Source organism: Eretmochelys imbricata, chromosome 1, assembly GCF_965152235.1.
Source record: "Eretmochelys imbricata isolate rEreImb1 chromosome 1, rEreImb1.hap1, whole genome shotgun sequence".
Lineage (NCBI taxonomy): Eukaryota > Metazoa > Chordata > Testudines > Cheloniidae > Eretmochelys > Eretmochelys imbricata.
In genome coordinates this window covers 55471576-55496456 of record NC_135572.1, presented here as the reverse complement: position 1 = coordinate 55496456, position 24881 = coordinate 55471576, and the positions used below count along the sequence as shown (strand labels likewise).

General features: G+C 41.3%; 1 protein-coding gene across 1 annotated transcript; it reads right to left on the bottom strand.

Annotated features, from left to right (window-relative positions):
• Positions 1-816: 816 nt before the first annotated feature.
• On the bottom strand, positions 817-24879 carry NHLRC3 (NHL repeat containing 3). Its single transcript, XM_077810687.1, has 7 exons — positions 24663-24879; positions 14819-14971; positions 12022-12169; positions 11314-11514; positions 8504-8595; positions 5929-6041; positions 817-5187 (listed from the first exon to the last, which is right to left on the bottom strand). The coding sequence occupies exons 1-7, from the start codon at positions 24753-24755 to the stop codon at positions 4959-4961; spliced, it is 1029 nt and encodes a 342-aa protein (XP_077666813.1). The 5' UTR covers positions 24756-24879; the 3' UTR covers positions 817-4958.
• Between the last annotated feature and the right edge of the window lie 2 nt (positions 24880-24881).

The window sequence follows — 24881 nt, the reverse complement described above, 5'->3', positions numbered from 1 at the left end:
TGGTGCCCTCTTGTGTTTCATATAAGCAATTTCAGTAACTGCCAAAATGTACCTGTTTGCAGTGTTGCTGTTGCGGTGTTGGTCCCAGGATATTAGAGGGTCAAGGTGTTGAAGTAATAACAGACATATTTCCCTGATGGATTGTATTTTCTAAGGGACAACCTATCCTAAATTCTCAATCACTGATGATTCACTCAATCTACATTCATTCCTATATTTGCTTTCTACAACCATTTCTCTGTATAACTTTTCATGAGTGATATACCCAAATACTTGGATGCTAATATCTAAACAGTATTGTTAAATTTATTCACCTAAATCTGGGTTGTTTCAGATTCTGTACTATATGTATCTTATGACTTTTAAAACAAACTTTGTATTTGCGGATAATCTAAGCACTATACCCAGCTGTACAGAGTCTTTCCTTAACCTCTGTATTATATAATTCTAACATTAGCTTTAATAACATTTTAAAATCTTTTCTTCAAGCTCTGCGTAAGCCTGAAAGCATGACTCTTTCACCAGCAGAAGTTGGTCCAATAAAATATATTACCTCACCCACCTTGACTCTCTAACCCATATTTACACATTTGTTTCAGATGTAAACTTCTATGGGTTTACCTGTTTGCTCAGGTTACTTAATTCCTTGATAATGTATCAGAGAGGATAACAATCACTTTTTTTACATGTGTCACAGAAGCTCCATCCACTCTGCTGCAAGGGGATTTTCCACAGTACTAATCACTGATAATGTCTGATTTGAACATGATTTAGACAAACCAATGAACAGTTCAGTAGCTATTTTTCAGACTGAAATAGTTCAACTTGTTTTATTTCTAAATCAACTTTAACAAAACAAAAAACAAAAAAATCTTCGGAGTTATCCCTGGCTCAGGGATTGTTAACAGGATAAACGGGTACAATTGTTATACAATGTTATTAACCAATGTCATGTTGCAGTGTCATAACATATTTAAATGCTGTTAACTTGTTGTCACCAGAAACTGGGAGTATACTTGCTTTGCAGCAGCCTAGACAGTAACATGTTTCAAAGTGTCTTACAAGGCTTTCTAGCATAGGTGTCTCTTAGTAGTTAGCACAGCGTGGTTACTGATTTTGCATACAGAAGTTAGCTCTATTATAATACAAATAATAAATAATAATTCTCACCACATTCATATAGTCATCCAAGAGTTTGCTCTTCCCATGGGGTCATTACCAAGGCCCCTCTACACTGTGTAACTACTGGCTGCACAGCAGATTTCCCACAGGATGAAAACACGTGCATGAAAGTGCCTGTACTTTCCATTAATGTTTGAGGAAGGTGCACACACTAAGGAAAACTGATGTCAGCTGGCCAAAGCCTGAAGTTTCAAAAAAACAAAACAAACAAAAAAAACCATGAAAACTTTTCTGCATTTTTCTACCAGCAATGAAATTAACTTTTTTTGTATAGCCTGGTTATACTGAACAATGGAAAATGTCACCAAGCAAATCCTTTGTCTTTGACAAAATGTGGTCAATTTTTCTTAAGGCATGGAGGAAGAAATGCACCAGCACCACTCTGCTGTTTTCTGCAAGTGCACGATATAGTTTCCCACTCTCCTTAATGAAAAGAAAAAAAAATATCTGAACAGCCTCGCTTTCACCCAAAATGGTTTGCATGGCTGAAAAGATATCAATAATGGTATTTAAAGATACTGGTAACAAATTGCTGGCACACAATTCAGAAAGTAAATTACATAAATAAACCTCATTTTGAGGAAGAACTACCGCCTCTGGCACTACAGAAATTGTTTGTTTGAAAGATTGGTACTACTGATACACACAAGAAAAGTAAGATAGGTTACATTAACTCAGAACAAACAGCCACCCATCCATCCTCCTCATAGTGTAGGAAGCCCAGCTTCACAAAACCGTTATTAAAATTCACCTGCTTGCTCACACTTATATTGAAAATAATCAATTAAAAATACCCTTCTGATGTATTACTCACCCAACCAGAAACAAACACAGTGTTCCTCACCTTGATAGAGTTTTATGGCAGACTGTTGTAGTCAAATTCAGTCACTACATTTTAAGGCCAGTAAGGACCATTAGATGTACTGTGACCTCCTGTATAAACACAGGTCTTGGATTTCACCCAGTTAATCCTGTATTGAACCCAATAACTTGTGTTCCAGAAATCATCCAATCTTGATTTGAAGCCATCAAGAGATAGAGAATCCACAATTTCCCTTGGTAGTTTGTTTCAATGATTCATCCCCTCACTATTAAAAAATGTGTGCCTTATTTCTAATTTTATATTTGTCTGGCTTTAACTTCCAGCCATTAGTTCTTGTTATGCTCTTTTCTTCTAGATTAGAGCCCTGTAGTATCTGGTATTTTCTCCCCATGAAGGTTCCTTATACATTGTAATCAAGTCACCTCTTGATCTTCTTTTTGACAAGCTGAACAATTTGATCTCTGAAATCAATGAGGGATTTAAAATCTTAATTTACTGTCTGGATTTTTTTAAAGAATTAGTCTAATCCTCTATAAAAGACTCTGGGTAGCTAGAAATGATTATATTGTTGTTTTCATATCAAGGTTTATGTAACTCAATCATCACATATTAGTAATTACTCTGAGGGAACCATATGATAAACTGTAATAATTAAGATTTATGCATCCATTTTCAATTTACTATCGATGTCATACAGAGAGAGAGAGAGTAACAAGTGTGGTGAGGTAGGAAGAGAAAAGGGACACAGAATTTTAGCTTCCAAGTAAGTAATTTTACTAAGCAGTGTGCAAATCAGGAAAAATGTGTTTAAAAATTTTTTTTATACAAAACATTGTCATTTAGATGAACAGTTCAAGTTTGCCAGTCTGATTTTTCCCATTTTCCCCCAGATCAAAAAATCCCATGCAGCCAAAGTCATCGCACCAGACTACAGAAATGAGGAGCACTTTCAAACTAAGTCATAAGGTCCTCCATTGTGAAAACCTAACTTACTTTTTGCCAGATTATGCTAAAATGTAATTTTGCTCAATTATTTGTAATAAATCAATTTCAAGCACTTATCAGTCACCTCTTGAACTAGGTCACAAGTATAGCAGTGAAAAGGAGTTTGATAGCATCCTACTAATCACCAGGTGACATCTGTTCATACCACAAGCACCTATAAAATGAACAAACACACTTTGGCCCAGATTCTCAAAGGCACTTAGGCACCTAGCTCCCACTGATTCCAAGGATGAGGGGGGCAGAAAAAGTCAGCCAAAAAGGGTTTTAAAAAATTGATGTCTGAATGACAAGTCTCAAAGACACAAAGGTCTCTAAGGCACATGCAAAACTTCATTATCTACATCACTTGGAAGGCTTCTTGAGCTGCCAATCTGAAGGTATCTGCCAGTACAGTGTCTTTTTCAGTATCACAACCATCTATACAAAGTCCTCTTTGTTCAGGATTGCCTGGTTTCAAAGCAGCAATAATGTCCAGACATGGCAACCAAATCTGACTCTTCCTTGATGATTCACATAAACTGTTGCTGTAACATGTTACATAAGGATCTAGACACCGTAGCAAGAAAGGTCTTCAAGGCTAAACTGAGCATACCTCAATTTCAGTGAACCTGGTATTGAACTAAGCAATAACACATTAAACTGCTGGGACATCCATGATGGCGAATACTTCCTGGAGAAGAACTATAAAGACAATGACTCTGGAACAGTCACAAAGAAGTTTGCAAGTTCTGTGCTAAAGAGAAATCAGCTGCTGATGTATTAGCAGAAGTCCCTCAAAAAGAAGTGGAAAGTCACAGCTTAATATTGAAATAATGTCCTTGAAAATCTGAAGACAGAATAAAAGATCAGACTGGTCTCAAAAAACAATAATCCAAAAGCCAAATATTGCTGTAGATGATGTGTCTGAGTTTCAACAAGATTAAGAGGGCGAAAGCATGTTATCAGGCCTAAGGCTGATTAAAAGTCTCCTAGTAAATCCCGAGTATGTGCCTCACGGAGCTCAGATGTGCTAAACTTCAACACACTCTACTTTGAGGCCTTGCTTACACATAAAACTTGTACCCATTTAACTAAATCAATTTAGAAACTCAGTTAGTTAAAAATCTGTGTCACCTCATTGTGAAGACACACTTAATTTCATTTAAAGTGCTTTATATGGAGTTAGCTTAAATCAGTAAAGAACTGATGCCTCTGATGTCAACAGCGGTACCAATGATTACCTAAGGTAGATGTCAGAGATGCTAAAGCCTCAGCACTGGCTATAAGTATCAAAGGTCTCACTGAAGCCAAGGAGACTATGATATGCTGCATCTTTTTGTTCTGAGTTGGACAATGTTAGCATAGAGAGCCAAGGAAACCTGAAGCAATATTAAGCTAGAGTCCAGGGCCTCAAGTGGACAAGGCTTCTAGAAAATTAAATATGTAGACATTTCTCTCTGCCAGCTAGGACCTTAGGAGGTAACAGAGTGCACTGGCTAGGCAAAGAAGTCACAAGATTCACCCTGGACACTGGAGGTAGAGTGTGTATATTGATTAACAATGGAAATTATGCCTAGACAAGCAGAATAATTACAAACCTAATGTCTTATGATTTATCAAGAGACAAGGGGGAAAACTACCCTGAAGTTAAAAGCAGGGTAAAACATGGTAAAATGGAACTAATGTTCTCCAATTCTCCAAATCCCAACAACTAACAAAAATGAAACAAAACACACAAAACATGCCAGTAAAAACAAATGACGACAGATCAAGAGAAAATAGCTCCCTGAGTTTGACACAGAAAATAAAAGTGAGAGCAGGTCACAAAGCAGTTTTTTTTATGCATTCTAGTGGTGCAACATGCTGTGCTTATGAGTGGAAGCACAGTCTGCAATGAATGTAAGGAAATCCAGCACGGGTCTTGTAATCCAGAAGAAATGGCTTGTGCTGAATGAACCAAAGAAAACCACTAGTTTAAGGGTACATATTTTTGTACTTGTTGTGCACCAATTTCTGCAACATAAATTGCTCCAGTCTTCACATTTACATCCACAAGGTGTGGTTTAACCTCATCAGCTAGCTGGATTGTGTTTACCACATGGCACTCTCCAATGGATCCTATTGGTGGTGCTGCCAAGACAGTCACTCTGTTAATACTCAGCTGAGCTACAATTAGATATTCCTCATTGGTAGTTAATCTAAAAATAAAGAAAATAATTAGAATGAACATTCATTAGAACAATTCATATTAACACTGCTATACTATGTGCTTTAAAAATTATTATCCATATCTAGGTGAGCAAACAGTGTTCATGTGCAGAGTAGGCAATCAGTTTTCTAACTTTCTGATTTGGGCTTCAAATCTGAGGTTTAGGGTACTCTCATGTATAGCCCATGTGTCAGTCACTTAATATCCAGCTGCTGAAGTTCTCAAATCAAATGAAAACGATTCTAACGTTCTCAATCTTACAGTGCTGTAGAGTGTACAGAGCAAGCATACAGGACTTGCTCTACGTGCTGCTGCTGCTCCTTGGAGCCACAGATTTTGGTGTAACAGCAAATGAATAGGAATTTACACAATGGAAGTTAGGGCCTGTAGCCTTTACACATCTGAGTAAGGGGGGCAATATCAAGCTCCTAATTGTGTTCCCCAATGTCTATGAAACTCACAACTTTAAATTAAAATGAAAGTCCCAATCCACCAGTCGGATCCACATAGGCAGATCTTATGAAGTCATGTGATTGCAAGGATTCACCTTTACAGATCCTATTGCAGGATCAGGAGTCAGGACATAATTCCATAGCAATTCCACTCGCTAATTCCAGAGTCTGATGTCAAGCATTTGCTATCAACTTAAAGTAATGTGGAATCTTACTGGAGAAAAATTAGCATTCTGTTTCCTTTGAAATGTTTGTGTGGAAATACATAGTTACAGTACCTGACAGAAGAGGGACCATCTTCTACAAAACAACTACTCCAGGACCCCAGCCATTCCCCTGTGACTTTATCGAAAACCTGGATTCGTTTGTTTCCTCGGTCAGCAACCCACACCTATTGTACACAGTAAATACAGCTATAATACAGCTATACAGTATATATACTGCTATAAATAGCTACACCAAAAGCATCAGTTCCTTACACATAATGGGCCAAATATAGTGAAGAAAAGAGGGTACATCGGGAATGAATTTGGCTCTGCTTTTATTTTACAAAGTTGACTAACCAGGTATTAATTCTCAGACTCCCTCTCAAAAAAAAAAAAAATCCTTACAATGAATTTAAACTATATATCGAAAATCAGAGGTAAGATACACCAACTACTTTACTCTGCCGCAGTAGAGATGCCAGTGTCTTATGCTCCCCTCTTTTGTGGTTGCAAGACAGAAATGTTCACCACAGAACACAGGTTTTTCAGTGCTCATATACATACACTTATCCGATGCTAACTAAGTATCATGTCACCAAACTAATAATTGCTCTTTTTTTTCAGCTACATTATATAATTTCATGAGCAGAGTCTAGGAGGTTTGCATATGTAAATACATATCTGTGCAATGACACTTTGAAAACTGGCTGGCACACAGAATTCTGGGGATTGGTTATCTTCAGTATGCCCCTTGTCTAATCAGAAATATGTGGAGTAGGCTTTTTTCTGTGGATTGTGAATGGGTTGTAATAACACTGTACATTACATTAAGGCATCCCATTATTGCGATCGCTGACAGGATGAAACTGTTTTGTTATAGACAATCATGTCCATCAAACATTTTAGCTTTCTCAGATTATTGCTGCAGGGGCAGAGGTAGGTGACAGTTTGGGTACCTTACCTGTGAATTTCCATACTTTGAATTTTAAAAATAAAAGTTTACATTTTTAAAGTTGTTTATTTGAGAAATTAAAGCATTTCTGTAAGACTGTGTGCGATTCAGGGACACACTGACTGGTGCCAACTGGCAGAGGGGGCAAGCATGTTTTTACAGGGATTCCCTAACATATACTAAAAATTATGTTCTTATGGTCTTGGAGTTAAGGCAGGTCACCAGGAGTGACATACCTCAAAGATATTTCTTTCACACAGGAGGTAACTGATACCTATTTCCCTGTCTGGCAATTGGTGTATTGTATGCCACACACTGTATGCCTATTTGCATACTGAGCCAAGTACAAATTGAGAGATTGAGAAATATACAGAAGAGGAAATGTACAGGAAGAAACAAAGAGCAGGGGTGTGTCCTGTTTATGAATAAAGACAAAGAATTGGTCTGGTATATCTTGGAGTGCTAAGAGACACACTGAATCCTTCATCTCGGAGGCAAACTGACAGCATGCATGTCTTATGAAAGAAGGGTCACAGCCGCCCTAGCTGTAAAGTGCTGCAAGGAGTTTGGGCAAGCAGTATCCTATCCCACTAGACAAGAGGGTTTCTTGTCAATTAAATCTAGGCTCCAGAATGCATATTATGATTTTATTTTACATATAATCATTTGTTTCCAATATTTCCACTTGCTATTACTTGAATCTCTATGTTTTGTTAAATATATTTATACCTGATTTCACTATAAACAAATTTAAGTGCTGCGAGTTAAGCAGAGTGGTGATCTGAAGTTAAACTGTTAAGGTGAGTTGTAGTTTCTTTGGAAGCAGCGATTTGGTGAATACTGCGAGTGTCCTGTGGACAAAAGTCTGGACACTCCAGGGAGACGCTTGGAGAGCTCAAAAGTTCCAGTGTGCCTATTGTTAACCTGTAGAGGGACAGCAGAGCCTGCGAGGCCTAGAGGGGATTACTTGTGTTGCCTATGGCTAGTAAGGTTGGAGAGCTGACCCACAGCAATCCAAGACAAAGCTTTCTCACACTAAGGGCAGGTGGTAGTGAGGTGCCACATAACCCTGTGTTTACCTGGGAAGTGTCACAATGTGTACTCAACCTCTGAGGCACTGTGATGAGTTATAACTTAGATAGAACCTTAACTGAGTTATATGTCAGGGAATTTCCTTAGTTTTTAAAATTGTCCTAAGAGTCTCTGAAGGAGCTTTGGAGCGACAACACCAAAGGTCCTCAGAGTCAATGCTCCCACCTTGCAGATCCCATAAAATGCACAGGAACAGGGTGGGGTGGCAGCATATTAGGGGAACTTCCTTCTTCCTGCCCCCTTGCAGTGCAAATCCTTTAAAGGTCTGTAGGAGTAGCAGTCTCCTCCTGGGGACTGTAGGATGTCCGTGTATATATGTATGTGAAGAGATTATGTCAAATTGTCAAGACTCCCTCTTACCCTCCCAGCCACGTCAAGAAAAAGTTTTCAATGTGAAAAAGTTACACATAACTGCTCCCATGATTAAAATGGTACGCAGTAGGCCAGATCTCAATAATCAAAGATGAAAGAATGGCACTTTTTAGGTTGTCTCTCTTTTTTTTTTGGCAAAGGACATTAAGTACCAAAAACACATGTAGACATATACCGGAGAAGGCATAAAAGTTGTCTCTAAAACATTGAAAAACAGTTTTAATTCTTTACCCGTCCAACAGAATCCACTGTGACACTGTGAGGAATCTTGAACTGACCGACACCTGTACCATTTTCCCCACGCAGCCATATTTCCTTGAAATCTAACAGTAGAAATCATAATAAATAATGAAAAAGTAGTTTTCACTTGTATTATGTAGTATGAATGAGTGAAATATGTTTGACCTTATTTCCTTTTAAATGATTCTTAGCAACAGAAATACAAGTCATTTTTATAAGACAGGACTTTAAAGGGATTTAAAACACAATCTTCCTCTTCTTGAAGTCCAGGGGATAGTCCCAATGACTTCAATGGGAACAGGATTAGACTTGTTATTCCTAATTTCAAACTTTACTATTCATAAGGAGACAATTCTATTTACATTTGTGTCTCACTAATTTTTCCATGCAGGATATATTTGTTTTTCATTATTAATCCATTTGGTGTCTGTGTATGTTAAAAAGAAAGCTGCAATATCAAGCAGAGACAGAAAAGGGAAAAATCTCTCTCCTGGTCATGCTAGAGAGGCAAAGAAATTTTTCACCCAAAATAAACTATAATAAAATATATTGCTTAGATTTATCTATCTACTGCTCACAATAATACAAAATGGAAGAGTATAACTGGCAATATACAAAGGTCTAATTTTGCCAAAAAATAAGTTCATGGTCATGACGATGTGTTGGTTTCTTTAAAGATTTGTTTCTTCAAAATAAAAAGACATTTTCAAGATGCGTGAATAACAGAAGTATGACCTACATGAGAAACTACAGGGTTAAAGCTCATTGTAGACCTCTGACACAGATCCTAGCAAGCACCCCCTCCTGGCCACCAGTTGGACTGCTCTGAGGGGGAATCCAAGCCTCTGCTCCTCTGGGTCCCAGGGGGAGGGGAGGAGGGTGTTAAGCTTCTGAAGCCCCAGTAGGCTGCAGCACTGTTTCCTCCATTAGCCTCTCTGGCACATTTCCTGGGCACTGACTCTCAGTCTGCTATCCTTCTTGGAAATGGAGCTCCTCAGCCCACCTGCCCAGGACCAGCGCTGCCCTCCGAGATACACCAGTTACTCAAACACATCCCTCTCCCAGAACTCCACACCAAAGTGTGAAACTTCTGGTGCACAGTTTAACTCTTTCAAGGACATGCAGCAGTTGTGAAGCAGTCGATACACACTCAGACACTTTGCACACTTAACACATTAATGCTCCTTTACACTTAATCATGTAAAGCAAGCACAGGATAGTATAGATCATTCAAAACAATAAAAGTTACAATGTATGCCCTTTACCATCTCATCCTTCCCTTGCGAGTCCTTATGGACCATGATATCTAGGCGGGCAGGGTGTCCCCTGCCTCATGCAGGCTGCTACCTGCTGGGTGATCTCTCCCTCTTACCCAGCTTTTGTGACCTTGCTGTCTCCTGTTCCATGCTTCCTCTTTCTCTCAGCCCTATAGTCCTGTGGGTTCCCCTATTTAAACACTGTGGCCAGCACTGTTTTGTTTCTGTGCCCACTGCCCCTGCCTTTCTCCTGTCGCTTCAGAGGAGTCAGTTAGCCTGATTTTCTAAGGATGCAGCTCATCCAGTGTTCCCAGCTCACCCAGTGTTCCCAGATGTTTGCACCTGAATAGAGTCATTGTGTCCTAAGCACCTCCTACTGTGTCTATCTGGTATGTACCTGCTACAGGCCCCTTCAGCAATGGTGAATCCAATACATATAGACACTCATGATATAGCAGTTTGTCAAAATACATCTTCACAGTATCAATCAGAATTCATAAATTGTACTGGTACAGCCCCAATTCATACAGTCCCAATTCTGCAAACATTTACACATGCTTAATTTCAAGCACATGAATATTCACAGTGAAGTCACTGGTTTCAGAGTAGCAGCCGTGTTGGTCTGTTTCCGCAAAAAGAACAGGAGTACTTGTGGCATGTTAGAGACTAACAAATTTATTACAGCATAAGCTTTGGTGGGCTACAGCTCACTTCATCGGATGCATAGAATGGAACATATAGTAAGAAGATATATATATACATATAGAGAAGGTGGAAGTTGCCATACAAACTGTAAGAGGCTAATTAATTAAGATGAGCTACTATCAGCAGGAGAAAAAAAATTTTGTAGTGATAATTAAGATGGCCCATTTAGACAGTTGACAAGAAGGTGTGAGGATACTTAACATGGGGAAATAGATTAAATATTGCACATATTGAATCTATTTCCCCATGTTAGGTATCCTCACACCTTCTTGTCTAAATGGGCCATCTTGATTATCACTACAAAATTTTTTTCTCCTGCTGATAGTAGCTCATCTTAATTAATTAGCCTCTTACAGTTTGTATGGCAACTTCCACCTTCTCTATATGTATATATATATATCTTCTTACTATATGTTCCATTCTATGCATCCGATGAAGTGGGCTGTAGCCCACGAAATCTTATGCTCTAATAAATTTGTTAGCCTCTAAGGTGCCACAAGTACTCCTGTTCTTTTTACTGAAGTCACTGGGACTACTCACAAGCTAGGGCCTTAATCTTTACAAAAACAATGAGAAAACAGGCAAGGGTTAAAATAGCAGTGACAGGTATTAAAAACATGACAGTCAAGGAGTTAGCTGATTAGCTGGGTGTTTTTGCTAAAATGATCAGCAGTGAAATAGGCTCTGATTCAAAGCTCATCAAGATCAATGGGGAGTCTGTCAATTAACTCTAATGGGCATAAGATCAGGCCCACAGTTAGCAATGTTGATGTTTAAAACTATTATTAGGCCTCTAAATTTTCAGATGTCAACTCCTGTGTACGTTCTCTTTTCACATACCTGTGGACAGTTTGAATAATCTGTTGTTCATCCCTCCATCTCCATCCACAATGTAGATCTCCCCTGTTTGTTCCACAAATATTTCTGCTGGCTGATCAAACTGCAGCGGATTTAAACCTGAGCCAGCTTTACCTTGAGTGCCCAGGACCTGAATAAGTTTACCAGAAGGACTGTACTGTTTAACTGTGTGCCCATACTCCCCTGTATTAAGGAAAGGCATAGACATTTCTCAGCAAAACCATGGCTCTTTGACATCAACACAGTAACAACAAGATAAAAATCCACTGTCACTTTAAGAATGAAACTGAACTAAGAAAACTCTGTAGTAAGAGAATGATTTCAGATTAACAAGGCATCAAATGGACATGTGCAAAGTACTGGAGCTGTCAGGATGGGATAGAGGACACAAATCATGCATTTAAATGCATGCTTTTCTGGCCCTGTTTCTCGACTAAGATCTGGAAATGTTGGCCAAGATTATCAGCTCTGGCAAATGAGCACATGGCACAACTCATGAGCCTTCAAACTGCTCTACCTTGTAGTGGGGAACTGGATCAATGCACAGTTAGGACTCGGGGAGCATGAATCTGGCTTAATGTTCTTTTGGTACCTTATTCAAACAATTAAAATTACTGTTCAAAGGGATACCTGCAAAAAACCTATTTTCTCTGTGGCACAATATTTTTAACATGTTCCCATTATACATACCAGTTCCAACATCTGTGATCCATATTGAGGTATCTGTAGGGGTGCTGACTGCAAAGATACCATGAGGCATTTCAAGTGTGGAATTCCATGCATGCAGGAAATATCCTTCATCTGAAAACACTAGTACCTTTGGTACATTAGCCCCTCTCTGAAGGTGTACAAAAATAGTCAATTGAAAAAAGGATCTTATCAAGCAAATAATCTCACTTTTGACAATTCTGTTTAAATGTTCGTAATTTTCATGTCAAAAACCTTTACAGACATTAATTAATAATGCTCACAACCTGTGTGATGTGGGCAAGTACTAACCCCATTTTACAGCTGGGGAAAAACACAGAAAGGTTAAGTTTGCAACAGTGTTCATTAATCTTGGGACACTTAAAGCCTGATTTTCAGAGGCGCTGAGCCACTGCTGCTCTCATTGTCTTCATTTTGAATTGTGATTGCACGCAATCTCTGAAAAAAACATCATGCCTTAGGTCTCCCAAGATGGACACACATTTTTAATTGTACTTAATTGTCCAGGATTTCAGGTGCCATGGCTGTGTTTTATAAATAAAAATCTCACCATCTTTGTTTGCATTGCTGAAGACAGAGAGTCTCAACCAGAATCTAGATACCAACATGTAGGCATGACTAGTACAGTTAGTAAAATTCTATTATAACAGTTGCTTGGGATGGCTGATTTTCTGTCTATCCATCCTAGGTAGTGATGTGGCCACTGTGACAGATATGGTAATTTCCTGCAATATCCCTGAAAGTCTTATGTGTCTATTATTGTGGGCCAGGACTATATGTAACTTCTGTATGAGAGAGATGTGACAAATACTGCAACCCCATGTGTATCTTCGGGGTCCACTGTTTAAATGAATGTTTTATTGTGTTCCACTCCAGGGGGAAAGGCCACCACAGTTCTTACAGGAACTAAAAACAGTGGAAAATCAGCCAAGTTGTAATCCCCCAAGGAGGTACCACCTCGTGGGGATGCTTGCATATACTAGCTCAGACTAGTTTCAGAGTAGCAGCCGTGTTAGTCTGTATCCGCAAAAAGAAAAGGAGTATTTATGGCACCTTAGAGACTAACCAATTTATTTGAGCATAAGCTTTCGTGAGCTACAGCTCACTTCATCGGATGCCTCTGGAAATCCAGCTGTGCCAGTGTCAGAACACGTGGAGAAGAAGTAGTATTGTCAAGATGGAGAGACTGTGCCAGCAGGACCAGGTTCAATAACATCAGCTCAAAAAAGAGAAACTGGCACCATAGTCTGGTAACTTACCATAGTCTAGTAAGTGGAGGCAGGCACTAGGTACCTGTCCTGGTGAGTGGCATCAACTCCAAATTTCTTCCTGGCTTTAGGGAATGACATGGATGTATTTCTAAATGCTTCTGAAATGGGGTTTGAAGGACTGGCTCCTACCAGAGCCCTGGCTGGAGTTGGAAGGTAATCTCTGATAAGCTTATTAGTTTGTATGTAGGTGCTTTTGTTGTTTTAATATGTTTTCTCTGTAGCACTTTCACCTTAAGATTAAATGTGCTTGCTTATAAAGGGCTCTGTGGTAACTTTCAACTGCTGGTAATTATGTTGTGCATAATTGCCTTGAGAGAAAGCTTGCCCTGTTTAGGCAGTCTGGCTTTCTGGGAATATCAGAGTGTAGCCAGGGTAGTGTGCAACCTGGAAAGCCCCCTGGTCAGGAGGCAGAGATTAGGTCTCTCCCCAAGAGAGTTAACAGCTGAGGAGCTAGGAGCCTAGAAGGGGTGCCTTTGATGGAACATGGACATGAATGCAGGTGCAGTTACCCTGACCTGTGACACCCCCAAACACTGAAGTACCTGAGCACCTCATAGTTTCTGATTTATTAATCCTCACAACACTCCAGTGAGTATTATTATCCCCATTTTACAGATAGGGAAGAGAGGCAGAGAGAGACTAAGTATCTAGGGATGTAAATACCATTAAAAAAGTGAACTGTTTAAACAATTTAAAAAAATGTTGTTTAAACATTTTAAAAAAATGTTGTTTAAACAGCTAACCGTTTAAGTGGCTGGGGCCCATCTGGCCGGCGTGGCTGGGCCCGCTCCATCCGGGTGGCCCTGCTCCGTCTGGGTGCTTCAGCTGGGCCCACTCCGGGCAGGTGGCCCTGCTCCGGGCAGGCACCGCATCTGGGCCTGCTCTGGGTGGGCGGTGCTGCTCGGGCCACTCCAGGCGGCGCAGCTGGGCCCACTGGGCTGGCCGGTGCGGAGCTCCTGGGGACAGCTGGATTAACGGTTAAGGTGCTTAACCGGTAAGACTATGCTTACAGGTTAATCTTTTACATCCCTGTAAGTATCTTGCCCAAATTCACACAGGATGTTTGTGGCAGTGCAGGAATTGAACCCAGGTCTCCCATAGCCCACTGGGCCATCCTTCTTTACAGGTTTACTTAGTTGAGGCAGGGATGTGAAGAACAGCAGCAGAAGTGACATCTACAGTTGCCTCCATTCTCCTAGCAGGCTTCCACGTTCTAGGCTAACTGATTTGTATCTTTCCTTGTGACACTTGCCATTTCAAAACTATTTTTTTAAAATTTGAAGCCTGTAAAAAACATAAAAGCAACAAGCCCAATATGCACAGGAAGACCCTTCATATCCAGAACTACTTTAAAGAAATGTATACTATTAATAACCTAGTCAAATTTACATCTAGAATTTAATACAATAAATGGTTATAATCATCTTAATTATAAATGCAAATGGGAATTCCAGAGGAGAAAAACAATATAATGCTAATAAGAACAAAATTCCAGTGCTATTACTTACTTGTGCAACATAGACCAGATCATGGAGAGGGTCAACAGCAACACAAAATGTTTGCCCAGTGAAATATTCTGGACGTTTAGGCCAGCCTACATCCAGCTTGTAAAGCTGTTGCTCTATCCTCCAAGGGGAGTAAAAAGCAATTGCTCTTAATACCTTAAAAATGTAAAAGTAAATAACCATTAATAGTTAAATTCCATGAGATTCCACTTTCTATAACTCTTCAGCTTTTTATTAGTTATTATTAGGGTGAGATTTTCAAAGACACAAATGGTGGCTGGGTGTCCAATTTGGACTGAAAGTCAACGGAAGTTCGCCAGCTAGCTGCTATTTGGGCCTTTGTAAATCTTCTTTGTTAGAGCCAAATGAATCAGCACACTTGAAACATTAAATCAAGTGTACATCCACCAAGTACTCAATAACAAATATTATTCTGACATGGGATTGTCTCTAAATGGAGTGCAAGGATACTGTAGAAGAGATTGTCTCTACATAGAGTGCAGGGATGCTGTAGAATTACTGACGCAAAATTACACAATTGTTTCCCAGGTGTGTAGTTTTTGGCACTCAAAATGTGCTGAGCTCTTTTAAAAAACCTTTTAAAACTGCTAATCTCTTGTAACAATTCTGGATGGTGTGTCCACAATAGCCTTCCAGTAGCTGTATCTAATGTGTTGGCTAAACCATGTTGATCAGAATCATGTTCAAGACAATTCACCCCAAGCACCCTGAGCAATGATATAGTTTTGAATTGGATAATATGGAAACAAGTCATACCACCTGTGTTTAAAGAGGTTGTGTGAACTGGATGGTGGCTAGATTTAATTTCCCAAAGCAGTTTCCATTATCAAGGGACCTTTACTGCGTAACACCTGTGTGTGTTAATAGGTAGTTGACAGCTCCATCACAAAGCATCCAGTGGATATCAAGACTCCTGCTGCCACAACCACAGAGTTCATCATGACTCTATCCTGCTACAGCCAGGACTGGAATCCTAGTTCTTCAGCTCCCTACAGCTCTCTACAACTTAAACTAAAGAAGATCTCTAGTGGCTTATTCTAATTGTAGGCTCCTTATGCACTTGATGGTCTTTGCTGAAGGGCAACATCATGCTCACTCTCTTCTACACGTAAAACCAGAACGTTACCATAGACGGAAGGATTCATACACACAGAGGTGGGCACTGGAGATGAAGGGGGTGACAGTAGACAGGATGAGCACACGTGCGTTTCAAAGACCACATCCAACCAGGTCTAACACATTTTGCCACCGTGCCAGAAGCCTCCAATAGAGACCTTCAGCCTTTCCTTATGCACAAGGAGAGCCAAAACTCTTAAAGAAACACTTGATTAGCAGCCCTGCAAGGAACTCAGCCTCCTGGCCACAATATGCAGCTGGCTACTGATCCTGGCAGAACTGGGAAGGCATCTATGCTTTACCTCACCTCCTCTCTCCAAAGGTAAAATGCCGGATTATGCAGGGCAAATGAGCAAAGGGCGGGGGAACTTAGTTTAAGGAGGAGACAGAAGAGGGAAAACAAAGTACAGAGAGAATGAGTGTGGCAAAGAGAAAGAGGAAAGAGAGGAATAGGTTGAAACAGAGGGAGAGACGGAATGAACAGGGAAGTGAAAAAAAGAGGATAAAAGCCAGAATCCTGTGACCACAGACAGACCAAGAGGGCAAGAAGCGTAAAGACAAGAAAAAGAGCAAGAAATATGCAGGGCCCTGGACGCTCCATGATTCCATGACAACAGGATTTGCTACAGAATTTATCTCGCCACAGAACTGTGTGCCAAAATCTGACTTTATTGTATGTTCTAGCCCTTACAGTCATGGATAAAAACTCAAATGTGAGCCAAGCATAAACTGTCTGCATCATCGACCAGCATCTGGGGAGAGCCTGAAACAATAGCTCTGATGGGGTGACTTGTCCCATTCATTTCAATCAGGGCCCTCTGGACTCTACCAAATTAAGCAGCCATAGAATTGCATTCTCCTAATAAAAGTTAGACTTGCAGACACATGGTAGAAAATATAGTAGAGGGAACATAGAGAGAGAAAATGTTTTCTGACTCCTCATCCTTTACTGTCATATAGCTGGTACTCTTTTTCTTAATCAAGGGAAGAGAGTCAGGGAGAGACACAAGGCTGAAATTTGGTTTGTTATTCTCAGTTCCTTATTTGTAGTACCAGCTCCACATTCATGGTATCCAGTTCCTTATTCAAAGGCCAAAATTATTTACAAAATATATTAATGTAAGATAAAAATTTTTTGAAATGTCATCAGATTAATGTGAATTAATTAATTTGAATTACTAATTCCTTAATTATTTATTAAGTGAATAATCAGAGAGCTGGGTTTTGACTGCAAGCATGTGACAAAATAAGTCTTGATCACTCCAAGTGACATGTCCCTGTGACATGTCTGTTCTGAACCACATGACTGTTCTGAAGGAGCTGAGACAAGACACTCCCCAAGCCCAAGTTTTGTTTCTGTGCAATATACTGGCCACATGTCACACCCCTACCACACTTCCATATCATACACAGAATTTGAATAAGCAGGTTGGTTTTGACAGACTGTATGTGAATAAATGAGTCTTGGGATATCCGAAGTGACACATCACTGTGACCATCAGACTGTTCTTAAGGAGCTGGGAATCCAACCCACTGACCCGAAGCTTTGTTGTTGCATAGTATGCTGCAAAATGTCATACCTCCTCTCCACTTCCATTTTATAAATGGTGATTGAATAAGGAAATTGGGATTTGACTAAATGTGCATGACAAAATGTCATTTAAGGTGACCCGAGACACACCTCCCTGTGACTATCAGGCTGTTCTGAAGAAGCTTGGCCATGCCACTCACTGATCTGAAGATTTGGTTATGCGAAATGTGCTGCCACATGCCACACCCCCAACCCACTTCCATTTTGTATATGAAAACTGAATAGGAATCGGATTTTGATTGGCTGTACAAGACAACACGTGTCTCGGGTTATCCCAAGTGACATGGCCCTGTGATCATCAGAGTCTTCTGAAGAAGCTGGGACATCCCACTCGCCAACCTGAAGCTTTGTTGTTACACAATGTGCTGCCACATGTTACTCCCATTCCACACTGCTTGAATAAGGAGCAGGGATTTGACTGCCTGTATATGACAAAATGCGTCTCAGTGTTGGATCATATTAAAGAAGTTCTGTATTAAAATCACAGATGAGTTTGATTCCCCATAGTTTAAAATTCCAGGGTATTACTAATTAAGAGGTCTCTTGGTTTTTGGTACTGTTTCTCTCCCTCTGTGTGTGAAACCTGCAAGCTGCTAATTGCGTTAATACATTCTAAGACAGAGTCTGTTCTCAAAGCAATTCACACAGAGAGAGACTCAAAGCAATACTCTGTAACAACAGAAACAGCACCCAGAGACTCCCCGCCATTTTGTTGTATTAACAATTGTGATTAAAATAGAGATAGAGGATGTATGTGGATGGATGCTTGGTATGGATAATAACTGAATGATCAGCGAGGTGCCAGCCTAAGAATCCAGTGTCCATCAGCTGAGGAAGGCATCAAGTGGAAATAACCAGAGGACCCCCAGAGGGCAGACTGGAATCCACCCAACAGCCTCAAGAATGGGAGAACCAAAGAACAAGATAACATCTGGCAACACAGAGCCCTCAGGAATGTGCTATCTGCTGATTGATTCAGCAACAGCATGATGAAGCAATTCCCACAGACTGGCATAGGAAGAAATTCCTATAAAAATGGACTCTAGAAAGTGAGAACTTTGGGGTCTGATTCTGCAAGCCAACTTCCAGGAGCATCAGATGAGCATCTGACAAGGCCCTGCTCCCTCCTCATGTCCAGGCCACCTGGCCAGTGGCTTGGCATGAGCAACTCTAAGGCTGGTAACTATGATAACAACCTTGCAGAACCTGTGTGTGTGTGTTTGTATGAATGAATGTGTGAATAAATATGAGATTGAATGGAATGTTATAGCTATAACTAACTGCTTACTATGATTCTTTCTGTATTCACAATAAATGTGGTATTTTGCCTTTTCCTCTTTAATAAGATCCTGCTGGTTTTTATTTTATTGGTGTAACATCAGGTCGCTTCAGGTGACATGGCCCAGCGACTGTCAGGATGTTCTGAAGGGGCTGGAATATGCCCCTTGCCGACCACAAGGTTTGTTCTTGGGCTATATGCTTCCCCACCCATTCCATACTGTGGAGGGCTTAAATAAGGATCTGGGTTTTGACAGACTATACGTGAGATAATTCAATTTGGGTCACTCCAAGTGACATATCCCCACAACTGTCAGACTGTTCTGAAGTAGCTGAGACATGCCAGGTGTTAGACTAGATGACCCTTGTGGTCCCTTTTAACCCAGTGGTTCTAGGATTCTATGCCACTTGCCAACCCAAGGATTTGTTCTTCAGGAATATACTGCTACTTTTCACACCCCAACCCCAGTTCTGTATTGTACATAGTGATTAAGGAGCTGGCTTTTGACTGGCTGTATGGGACAAAATACATATTGAGTTACCCCAAGTGACAAGTCCCTGCAACCATTATTTCATTATGAAGAATGAGGATTTGCCCCTTCCAGAGGTGAACCTTTATTTCTGGTCTGACAGATATATTGGCCCAATTTTTGTGTGTGTGTGTTTTTTTTGTGTTAGTTAACATACAATACGCAATATTGCATGTAAAAATCAACAGAACCAATATTCAATGAATTTGCTGCAAATCATTCTGTAATGTTTTCATAGAAATTATATGATAGTTACAAATGAAGAAGTCCATTGGAACTTTGATTTGTTTTTAGATGAAAGATGTATCAATTTTTTTAAAATTCTGGTACACACATAAAAACAGTTGTGCCAATTACAGTTGTGTGTTTTGCTCATTACACAAGAAAAAATAAAGAAAAGACACTTCAAGGGCACAGTTGCCTTCCAATAATCATGTTTATGAGCTACATGCAAACATAAAAGGCCTATCAATTCATTCTGCTGTTCTGAATGGTTTCTGATGGCTTCTGAAATACAGACAACAGTGAACACTAGAGTGTTCACATTCTACTTAAAGGAATATGTAATGTAGTTGTAGCTGTTGAACCAGTTTGTGTCTTGTGTGGCTGTGAGACTCAGACAATACAAATGTACACTGGTACACTTTAATGGAATTTCAAGAATCTATCTGTAAGTAGAATATCTCTACCTCCTTTCCTTTTTAATTCCAAAATTCCATCATAGAAATGCCAGCCCTCAGTTTGACCAAATTTGTAGAAACAAACAAAATGGTCCCCAGTGTTGTGTGTCATTCCAACAACTTTGTACATATAATGACACCACCTTTATTTTCATAAACTTTATTGTTTATACAAATAATATTGATGACTTCTATTGAACTAATCAATATCTGAAACACTTGTAAATATTAATACGATATTCAAGTTACATAAAAAGGTAGTACAGAGAGGGCAGTTGGCGTATTTTTCTGTAGTAGGGGAACTGCATTTTTGTCTGAATATTCAATGAATGGTATTTGAAAAAGACAAGTAACTACTCTGAAGCACATCCACCAAAATGCGTCTGTTGTCTTTCAACTTACTTGCTAACATGCATAGAAATCTATACAGGAAATACCCCAGGGTAAAATTTTTGAATCTTTCTGTGATCAGACTTAACAATAATGAATAAGATGCATGGTTCACCATTAATGAAATGATGTCTACTCAATTGACGTAATCCATTGCATTTGTTCATGTTTACTCTGAAACTGTAAAATAAGTATAGATGTTGCTATTTATTATAATATTTTAATTAATTGAGCAATGGTTGCTGCTGTTAGTGCTGATTATTGGTGACACCTATATTTAAGCATTCCTAGGGATCTGTATGGTCAGACCCTGTTTTGCACAGAAGGGAAGTTTCTTCATAAACTTCTGCATAGAATTGCTGCATAATCTGGTGCTGTCTGCTGCTTTATGGTCTGTAATCCTGACACAACCACCTATTGCACCAAACATCCACTTGGAGGGGAAACTTTGATAAAAGTGTGCGTGCAGAACAGCCAGTAACAGGATTTCATAGATTCTCAAGTATAGATAAACACCTGGCAGGGATGGTCTAGGTAATCTGTTCTTAAAAACATCCAATGATGGGGATTCTGCAACCTCGCCTAGAAGCCTAATCCAGTGTTTATCTATCTTGACAGTTAGAAAGTTTTTACTAATGCCTAACCTAAATCTCCCTTGTAGCAGATTAAGCCAATGACTTCTTGTCCTAACCTAAGTGGACATGCCGAACAATTGATCACTGTCCTCTTTATAACAACCTTTAACATATTTCAAAACTGTTGTCATGACCCTTCAATCTTCTTTTCTCAAGACTAAACTTGCCCATCTCTCCTTTTAGGTCATGTTTTCTAAACCTTTTATCATTTTTACTTTTCTCCTCGGGCAGCCAGGCGCACCGGCTACTGCTGGAGCAGTCTTCCCACCTCAGCCCGCCAGCAGCAGGAGTTGGGTGTGGAGGGGCTCAGGGCTGGGGTGCGGGGTGGTGTTTACCTGGAGGGGGGCTCCCCTCCCTCAGCTCCTAGCTCCATGAGCTGCCTCTAACAGCAGGCACCACCCCTGCAGCTCCCATTGGCCGCGGTTCCCAGCCAATAGGAGCTGTAGAATCAGGGCTTGGGGCGGAGTGGAGGCAGCACATGGAGCTCAGGAGCCGGGTAGGGAGCCTGCCCCAGCCCCACAAGCCCCCCCAGTACCTGCAATACCCTCCCCCGCCGCCCCCAAGTACCTGCAGCACCCCCTCAAGTTTTAGTCAGGGGTATATAATACAAGTCATGGACAACTCACCGGCCGTGAATATTTGTTTAGTGCCCATGACTTTTACTAAAAATACCCGTGACTAAAATGTAGCCTGACTCATATTCAATCTGTGATCCACTAAAAGCCCCAGATCATTTTCAGCAGTACTACCACCTAGCCAGTTATTCCTCAGTTTGTAGTTATCCGTTTGATTTTTCCTTCCTAGGTATAATAATTTGTGTGACATATATGGCAATTTCCTGCAATATCCCTAGGAAACCTTCCTGAATTAAGGTTAAGTATATTTCAAGTCCATTGCATTAAATGCAAAGGTTATGTATTATTGTGGACGAGGATTGTCTTCACTTCTCTAATGGAGAAATAGGATGTAAACCCCAGGAAGTGTTAATAACTTCAGAGAAGTATACTGAACAACGGGCCAGACAAGAACGGACAATTAGGGTGGTGTCAAGTGATTTTCCTGAGGATCGCTATGGGTAGGGGAATGCAAATTTCCCCCCTCTGGTTTTGCAAAAAAAAAAAACCAGACTTTAGAAGTTACGCTCTTCATAGGGGCTCACTGTCTACTACTTACATGTTCCCAGAATCTAATCAAGGAAAGAGTGACCTTTCCTAGCAATTCTGGTTCTGAGCTGCGGTTGTTATGAACTTGTAACCACAGAAAAACCCTTTTGTGGAGTTTGAAGGACTGTCTCCTACCAGAACCCTTGGTGGAGTTGAGGGTGATCTATAGTACGCTTATTAGTATGCATGTAGGTTCTTTTGTTGTTTTAATATGTTTTCTCTATGATACTTTCACCTTAAGAATAAATGTGCTTGCTTATAAAGGGCTATATGGTAACTTGCAAATGAAGGCAATTACACTGTTCATATCCTTCAAAGAGAAAGTGAAGTGTAGATGCTGGCCTCAATAGGCAGTTTGGCTTGCTGGAAATCTCACAGTGTAGCTAGGGAGCTGTGCACCCCTGGTTAGGAGGGAAAGAAACATGGGTCTCTGCTCAAGCTAAGTGACATCTGAGGAACCGGTAGCCTAGAGTGGGTTCCCTCATAGGACCATGGAGGATGAATACAAATGCAGTTGCCATGAACTGTGACACTTTGAACTTGTCTTTATTGAATTTCATATTGCTGATTTCCAACCAATTCTTGACTTTGTCAAGGTCATTTTGAATTCTATTCTTTCCTCCAAAACTTTGCAACCCCTCCCACTTTGGTGTCATCTGCAAATCATATAAGCATACTCTTCACTCCATTAGCGATGTCATTACTGAAACTATTGACTAGTACCAGACCCAGGCTAGACCCCAGCAGGACCCCACTAGATACATCCCCTCACTTTGACAGCAAACTCTAACTACACCCATCTCTTATGCCTCTATCCTACTTCCACATTGTAAACGATGCTTGAACAGGGAACTGGACTTTGACTGGCTGTATGTGATAAAATATGTCTTTGGTGACATGTCCCCACAACTATTAAGCTGTTCTGATGTAGCTGACCCATAGACCTATCTTTCTTGAAACTCTGCAAAAATTGCGGCCCATTTCACAAGAGATTGTGTGGGGGTGGGGGGAAATGGGCCACAATTTTTTGCAACATAAAAGTTTCAAGTAAGGCAGTTCCATGTCTCAGCTACATTAGAACAGCTTAATGGTTGTGAGGACATGTCACTTAGGGTGATCAAAGACTTATTTTATCACTTATAGCCAGTCAAAATCCAGTTCCCTATTCAAGCACCATTTACAATATGGAAATGGGGTGGGGGCATAACAAGTGGCAGCATGCTATCCAAGAACAAAGCTTCAGGTTAGTGAGTGGCAGCATGGCCTAGTTCCTTCCAAACAGTCAGATGGTTGTGGCAATGTGTCATTTTGGGTGACCTGAGAAACAGTTTGTCATGCACAGCCAGTCAAACCCACTTCCTTATTCCATCACCATTTACAGCTGGAATCTCAAACTCGAATCACCACAAGGGCCACATGAGGACTAGTACATTGGCCCGAGGGCCACATCACTGACATCCCCTGCCCCCTTCCCCACCCCCATTCCAATCCCTTCCCCAAAGCCCCCAACCCAACTCTTCCCCCTCCCTGCCCCTATTCCAACCCCTTCCCCAAATCCATGCCCCTGCCCCACCTCTTCTGAAAAGCGCTAAGCGCCGCCAAACAGCTGTTTGGTGGCGGGAAGCACCTACAGGTAGGCAGAGGAGAGGGGACGCAGCACGCTGGGGGTGGGGGGGAGGGGAGGTGGCGGGGGAGGGGAGCTTGGTGGCTGCAGGAAATAACTCGGGTGGGAGGGCACAGGAAGCTTGGCGGGCCGCAGCAAATAACTCTGTGGGCTGCCGCGTGTTTGAGACCCCTGATTTACACTATGGAAGGGGGATGGGGTGCTATGCGACAGCACACTGCACAGGAACAAAGCTTTGGGATCAGTGAGTGGGGTGCCCCAGTTCCTTCAGAACAGGCTGACTGTTGCAGGGACATGCCAGCTAGGGGACCTGAGGCTTATTTTGTCACAAAGAGCCAATCAACACCCAGCTTCTTACCTGAATAACTAGTACAGTAATTAGTACTTTACATTTTTATCATGTTCATTAGATGACATTTCTAAAAACTGACTCTTACCCTGATACATTTTTAAATAATGCTGCCCTTTGACTAAGTTAACTAGGCACCAGAAATAAGGATCTGGGAGCAGAGACCCAAGTGCAGCTCTTTGGGAGAGGGAGAGGGTTTGGCTTGGGAAGAGACAGAGAGGAAGGAGCCAGCTCCCCCTTCCTCCAGCAGTCATCTCCCCCTGCCCGAGCGAGGTACCTGGACACCTGGATCCGGGCGTGGGGCCGGGGACAGGCCCAGGGTGGGGATGAAGGACACGGCGGGGCGCTACGGAGCCAGCAGGCACGGGGAGGGGGGGGCTAAGCCCACCCCACCCACTTGTAGGCGGATCCTCCCGCGCTCTCCACGGCGCCTAGCGGAGCCCCGGCCCGCGCCCCCTGCCCAGACCCACCTGGGATCCCGAGAGCGCGCAACAGAAAACCAGCAGCGCTGCTATCGCGCTGCCCATGGCAACCGCCAGGCCGGGCCTGCCGCGCAGCTTCATGCAGCCCGGACAGCGTCACCGCCAGGGCTCGCCCTCGCCCGCCCCCGAGCCGGCGAACGTCAGGCCGAGGCCCCACCCCCTCAGCGTGCGCGAGCCGGGCATGCCATGGCAGGCTCCAGGCAGAGC

Bases quoted from the DNA above. Each gene is read 5' to 3' on its own strand.
- NHLRC3 (XM_077810687.1), bottom strand. From the start codon at position 24,755: ATGAAGCTGCGCGGCAGGCCCGGCCTGGCGGTTGCCATGGGCAGCGCG. The intron at 14,972-24,662 runs GTGGGTCTGGGC...TACATTTTTAAG, and splicing joins GCGCGCTCTCGGGATCCCAG to GTATTAAGAGCAATTGCTTT. The intron at 8,596-11,313 runs GTATGTGAAAAG...TTCTACTGTTAG, and splicing joins ATTATTCAAACTGTCCACAG to ATTTCAAGGAAATATGGCTG.